The sequence below is a fragment of the Lactuca sativa genome, chromosome 6, assembly GCF_002870075.4.
Source record: "Lactuca sativa cultivar Salinas chromosome 6, Lsat_Salinas_v11, whole genome shotgun sequence".
Taxonomy (NCBI): Eukaryota; Viridiplantae; Streptophyta; class Magnoliopsida; order Asterales; family Asteraceae; genus Lactuca; species Lactuca sativa.
The window spans coordinates 55,188,972-55,195,843 of NC_056628.2; the positions used below are offsets into that span (position 1 = coordinate 55,188,972).

General features: G+C 34.6%; 1 protein-coding gene across 1 annotated transcript; it reads left to right on the forward strand.

Moving 5' to 3' along the window:
• The first annotated feature begins 4,086 nt into the window (after positions 1 to 4,086).
• Positions 4,087 to 5,891, forward strand: LOC111905461 (polygalacturonase). The gene is made up of 3 exons (XM_023901151.3): positions 4,087 to 4,622; positions 4,717 to 5,006; positions 5,114 to 5,891. The coding sequence occupies exons 1-3, from the start codon at positions 4,185 to 4,187 to the stop codon at positions 5,559 to 5,561; spliced, it is 1,176 nt and encodes a 391-aa protein (XP_023756919.1). The 5' UTR covers positions 4,087 to 4,184; the 3' UTR covers positions 5,562 to 5,891.
• Positions 5,892 to 6,872: the final 981 nt, after the last annotated feature.

Here is a 6,872-nt window from a genome sequence, read left to right on the forward strand (position 1 = left end):
ATCGTTTATACTTTTGGAAGTAAGTAGTGAATTAAGACCGTTATAAATTGATTGTAGATTGTTGATTGAGGTTAAGACATTGCAATTGGAGTTGCTACAATATTCATGAGTACTTTGAAAATAGAGATTTTAAGTATACCCACGCTTACATATTACTTAATGGATTCAATCACAAGTAGTTCTAAGACGATAATATCTTCAATTCTTAAAACAGAGATATACAGTTCATATTTTATAGATCAGTTGTGCCTTGGTTTGCTCAAAGACAATTCGTAACTGGATGTTATAAACGTTTATTCCGTGTGTGATTTGATACCTAAATTGGATGATTGTATATTTAATGTAAATCGTTCCTTTTCTTGAATAAAAAAATGCGATATATGCGGCCCCCACACTGATTTGAGTTAATCTATAAAAAATCATGTGCCAGGTCCGGACCATATTGATGTGTTCAATTTTGTCATTTGAAATTTGATCACAAATCGGTAAATCGAGAAACAAAGTAAATGAAGATGAGGCTGATCATTTAATCCATGACACAGTTCATACAATATCTTATAGAACGAAGGAATAGCTCATCACTTATCTTATGGCCAACATTTGATTTGAATCAGAGTTTGGCTGTGGCTTTGATAGCACTCTTTACGGTTTAATTCAAGGTTTATACTTGAAATTGTAGTTACAGACATAGCCAAGTGGGAGACTGTTGGATTAAGGTGTCTAAGTCAATAACTAAATTTGTATATTCTTGAATTAGAAGCATAATCATTATTGGGTTGCCCTCAAAACTAGTATTTAGATACAATGACTTTTGGAGGAAGATGCTGAATTGCTAATTTATTATATGATTAATAAGTTGGAATAAATAGTTTATTAATATATTATATACTTAATATATCAATAAGAAATAATAATAATAATTAATTTGGAATTAATTTATGGATTAATTAAATTGATTAAAAATGCAGGGACTGTTTGGTTAGTTATTGAAAGTTGAAACAGGAAAATTCTAGAACCCCATGGGACGGGATAAACGAAATTTAGCTAGGAATAACCTAGAATTTTCGTTCATGAGGCTTAGGATAAGGAGATAATGTAGCTTGATTATTATATTAATCAATTTATGCCTTATCCCAAAAACCCTAGCTTTTGCCTCAACTTTCTTCCAGCTATATAAACCCCTCCATGCCTCTTATTGTTTTCATACACTCCTTTATCCTTCCTACAGATAAAATTTTACTCAACCCTCCTATCTCCTCATATCTTCTTGCTACTAGGTTTTTGGGTAGAAACCATTAAAAGTTCTCATTCCTTTAGTGCTAGCTTTCCAAGATTTGGAAGAAGCATTCTACTTTGATTATTTCCAATAATAATCAAAAGGTATGTAACCATATCTTGATGTGAATTTCAATTTCATAGCCTCTCTCCTAGGGTTTCTTGATATTCATAGTTAGTTACTATCAATAGAGAAAACATAGATCCTTTCTAGGCTGCATGTGAACTTAAGGGTTTAAGTGTTTTTCCGCTATATGTAAAATTTTATAACCTAGAAAACTCATCAAATATGACTGACCAAATACTATAAGTGTTGTTAAAGTTGTCTAATGGATGAAAGCCATCAACAACCAAAAACCTAGACGAACATTTCCAGGTTTTTTTTTGGGAAACTCTGGATATCTACGATCAAAATCTTGCCATGAAATCTCACCAACCAGATAACGCATCATATCATCTACTGAGCGTCCAATATTGTGTCAACTCATATCTGTAGTGGTGAAACTAGAGCTATAAATTCGTCGAATCATTTGAGATAATGTGATATTCTTTTGTGTGTTTGCTAATTAAAAGTAAATTTTTGGTGAGATGAGGAACAACTAGGACATCAAGTAACTGTAAATCCTTAAAAAAAATTCTAATGTGTAAAATATAAAGAGCATTGTTGTTACCCAAACAAGACTTGTTTTTTACAAGAATAAGGTGTGGAAACAATGAGATTGGAAAAAGTTGTCATGTGAATAGAAACCATGAACTCGACATATTGGTCAGAAGAGTTGTTAGTCACATGACATTGTCAAGCGATGATGTGCGCTGAGAAACAAGGAAAGGTTCGGACATCGAATGGCATAATGCCCATCCTTGCAATAAAGTTGGCATTGTAGGATGGAAAGATCTGCTATGACCATTTATGTACACACCCCGATTTAAGGATCTGCCATGAGCGCATGAAGAATTACACGAGCCATGGGAAGTGTGTTTAGGAGAAGGTTGATGTGGTTGTGCTGAAAACGCCACGTTTGGATGAAACGAACCGTGAACTGAAAAACATTTCATGACTTTCTGCTTGAGAGAGAAGAACACAAAAAGAGGGACGTGGTTTTGTTGGTACATAAAAGTGACCCTCTTAAACATAACAATCCGCAGCCAATTCTTCTACCGCAACCGATTCTCCCACCGCAATTAGGTAGCTGGTAGCGGGAAGCTGTAGCTTTTATTTGTTATATGAATATTTGAAAAAAGTAGCTGGAAGCTTTTGAAATATATAAAATTATATAAAAGGACAATTGATTAAAAATAAATAAATATATAAATATATTTTTATGGGTAATTATGGAAATTGATTTCAAAAGCTCTGGAGTGTTTTGTTAAACACTACATGAAGTAGCTTTTAGAATCGGAACATTTTGTTAAAACTAAAAGCTAAATGCTCGTACTGTCAAACAAAACTTTTTGTTTAAACTAGAGCTTTTTATCAAAAGCTAAAAGCTAGAAGCTCCAAAACGCTTCTAAAAGCTCTGTGCCAAGCACACCCATTATCTGACTTCTCTTATTCACAATGTATTATCCAGTAAACCTTGCATTGTCACAATAAGTCAATAGTGAAATAATTATATATTCTCAATGTAACTTTATGAGACTTTATAAATATAGTTTTCATCTTCATATATCAATACATCTTTTACCTCTGAATACATCTCTTACTTCTTATCTCTACTTTTTACCTTCTATCAATCAAAAGATCTTTGTGAACTTACAATCATATATTAAGATCTTACTCTCATACCTCCTTCTCATCTAGTCTTAGAGACTCCTTTCACTTTAAGCTGATCTCATATACTAACTCGTGTTTGAGTGTAAACCTTGTTAAGAATCAGTTTAGTGTTTATTTAATATATCACTTGTTCTCATTTACATTTTCTTTACTTTTCACAATTTACATTTTCGCAACTAAGTATCTCACAAATCTAACTATTTATTATTGTTGAGGTTTATGATCCTTTGAGATTAATTTATTCCGTAATCTTTAACTTGTACTAACGTTTGTTCAAGTTTCTCAAAAGTTTTTCTCTCAATACGTTTTATAGTCAGTTGTGTTATAAATAAGGTCTCGAAAAAGGCACACAATAACCCGTAATTTTTGTCAAGACCAATCACTGAAAGTTGATCACATATAGTTTTGAATTTATATCCGTAGTTGAACACCGTAAAATTTCCTTTACGAAGCTGACAAAGGGAATCATGGAGTATATGTGAACACACCAAATAGTTGGATGATTGATTTCAATTTAAAACCTACCCAATATGAATAAGGAATGTAATTATTCAATTTAAAATATGATGACTATTTAAAAAAATTGGAGATATAGTGCAACTATGTAGGATGTTTTCGATAATTCGCCCTAAAAGTTACATCTTATTTAAAAGATTGAGAACATATTAATTCGTACATGTTAAATGATTCTGGGACGTTGGAATAATTTGTTAGGGTTGACATTCCATTAACCCATGTGAGATCATAAGCCCTGCACTTCTCTTCCCATTATCCCATATGCATTAGGATACATAAATATTATAACATCTACCAATACCATTTATATCATTTAAATAAAATCGTAGCATTTAAATAAACTTTTTTTATCAATATTTCAAACCACATTTAGTGAAATCTTAAATACACAGACTTGTTAAAGGATATAAAATTGAGGTTACATGATTAATATTCCGTTCATGTTACCATCTCGATGGTTGATCGGTACGTACATACATAGGGATTACTTCTTCTCAATCATTACCAATAATACAAACCCCCAAACCTACAAACCTGGATTATGTAATCAATTCAATTGATATAAATAACCGATCAACGGTTGGGTATACACACTATACCAATTCATAATAACTTCATCATGGTCACCAAACTAGCTATCCCAGTCTTGATTTTCCTCTTCTTCCAGTACTCATATTCAGCAAAGGTAACATATAACGTCCTAAGTTTTGGAGCCAAAGCAAATGGCCGCTTAGACTCAAGAAGTGCATTCCTAAAAGCATGGGGTTTGGCCTGTAGTACAACAAATCCCGCCATCATCTATGTACCCATTGGCAGGTACTTGATTGGTTCTGCAATCACATTCTCCGGCCAAGCATGTAAGAGCAAAGCCATCACGATGAAGATAGATGGTACTTTGGTGGCTCCCTCAACCTATAATGCAATAGGCAACGCCCAAATTTGGATTAAGTTTTACCGGACTAACCATGTTACAATCTCCGGTGGAACCCTTGATGCCCAAGGTTCTTCTCTATGGGCCTGCAAATCCTCTGGAAAGACATGTCCTAAAGGAGCTACGGTTCGTACTATTATGCTTGCATGCACCCCTTATAAACTTTGATGTTGATTTTAACTTCCTTTCTAAGATTATTTATATATCATTAATCTTGCAGACACTTGGCATCTACCATTCCCAGAACATAGTGATCCGTAATTTAAGGTCATTAAACAGCCAAATGTTCCACATCCTGCTATATGCATGCACCAATGCCAAGCTACAAGGGGTGAGCGTCTCAGCACCCAGGCTCAGCCCTAACACAGACGGTATCCATTTATCATCTTCCACTGGCGTCACCATCTTGAACTCTAAGATCTCTACAGGGGACGACTGCATCTCCATTGGCCCCGGCAGCTCTAATGTCTGGATAGAGAAGGTGGTTTGTGGCCCCGGTCATGGCATCAGGTACATGAGTACTTTTTAACAACTATGTTTTTGTTTTAAACTATGATATTGCTTTTCTCCTAAGTGTGTTTGTGTATGTGTTAATTAGTTGTGTTATGTGGATGCAGCATCGGGAGTCTAGGTTGGGACGTTGTAGAAGCCGGTGTTCAGAATGTTACTGTAAAAACCGCAACATTTATAGGTAGTGACAATGGTTTAAGGATAAAGACATGGGCAAGACGTAGCAATGGATTCGTGAAGGATGTTGTTTTCCAGCATGCAAGTATGGTGAACGTAAAAAATCCGATACTAATAGATGCAAATTACTGCCCAAACAATGAGAATTGCCCGAATCAGGTTTCAGGAGTAAAGATCAGCAACGTGCTGTACGAGGATGTACATGGAACATCAGCAACACGGGTGGCAGTGAAATTTGATTGTAGAAAGGGGAAGCCATGCACTAATATTAGACTAAAGGATGTTAACCTCAAATATGGGGGTCAACCAGCAGTGTCCTCTTGCTCCTATGCTGCTGGCACTGCTTCTGGATTACTTCAACCAACAAGTTGTCTCTAATTAAAGTACTCGTTTGAGGCTAATTTTTTAGGCAATCTTATTCGGGACTTTTATACATCCGAATTAGCAGACAACAAAAAGATTGGACTTCCAACTCTAAAATTAGTTGAAGCACGAGAATTTCTGATAGACACTCAAACTCGTGTTTGATACATCCGAACAAGCAGACACCTTTTTCTCTTTTTGTGGTGGATCTAGTTGTTAATTATTGAACAAAGCATCAGAGAGACGATCGATTGTGTACATAGATCGTGTAAAATAGGATAATTTGTTATTTCGTATTTGTTGTAACTTGTACTTTATATATCCCCTATCATAATAAAACAGTACCAATATGTCACGTGTCATTGTATTAGCCCCCCTCATCGATTTATCCCGTCTAAAATCCTTAAGTGATTTTCCTAAACTACCCTTTATGCCTCTTATTCACTCGTCATTATCGGGAGAAAGCCGCTCATCGATTTGAAACCCTAATCTAACCGCTCATCGGTCTCTCTCTCTCTCTCTCTCTCTCTCTCTCTCTCTCTCTCTCTCTCTCTCTCTCTCTCTCTCTCTCTCTCTCTCTCTCTCTCGGTTTCTTCATGTTCATATGATTTAGGAATTTATGATTCCATTGTTGTTCAGATTGTATGACATCTAAATATTACTATTAAAAGAATTGCTGAGAATTCCATAGACGTTCAATCATCCAACCCCTGTTAAAGATTGATTTATGATTGATTTATGAAATCGGAGTCATAGTGAAGTAGGAAGCAATTACAATTTAAAAAGATCGAAACTTTAGGAGGATGAGACCAGTTCGTTCATTTCAGACAAGCCTTAAAGCGGGCCATCACTCTGGGTACGCTATCCTATCTCTTTCTACAACATGTAACCTAGATGTATGCCTTCACTTACTCATTTCTGATTTCTGATTTCTGCATATGATACGAGAATTCTATTATCCCCATTTTCATGCATCTAGATTATTTTGTTCTCAGATTTTTTATACTTATGCAGAAAACCTAAATTTGCATTGATGGAGTAGTTTCAGAGCATTACATCTTGTATAAAATTAGGATGATAAAGCAAAAGCCTCTTTGTAGAATTCATACTTTTAAGTTCTTATATCTGTGAATGAGATTTTGGTTCCAATCAAAGATTGTTTCTTGAAATAACTTGAATAACTATTTTTTTATATTATTATTATTTTTAAATGGTGTAAACAACAATCTAGATTTAAGCTTAATGGTGACATGCCAATGTAAAATGTGCCTTTAAATATATTTGATTTTTATCAGATTACTTAAGATACATTTTGGTTTTGACTTC

What these genes read in the sequence shown, in the direction of transcription:
- LOC111905461 (XM_023901151.3), top strand. Translation starts at nt 4,185, where the DNA reads ATGGTCACCAAACTAGCTATCCCAGTCTTGATTTTCCTCTTCTTCCAG. An exon ending in CATGTCCTAAAGGAGCTACG is followed by an intron (nt 4,623 to 4,716) that starts GTTCGTACTATT and finishes TTAATCTTGCAG; the next exon opens with ACACTTGGCATCTACCATTC. An exon ending in GGCCCCGGTCATGGCATCAG is followed by an intron (nt 5,007 to 5,113) that starts GTACATGAGTAC and finishes ATGTGGATGCAG; the next exon opens with CATCGGGAGTCTAGGTTGGG.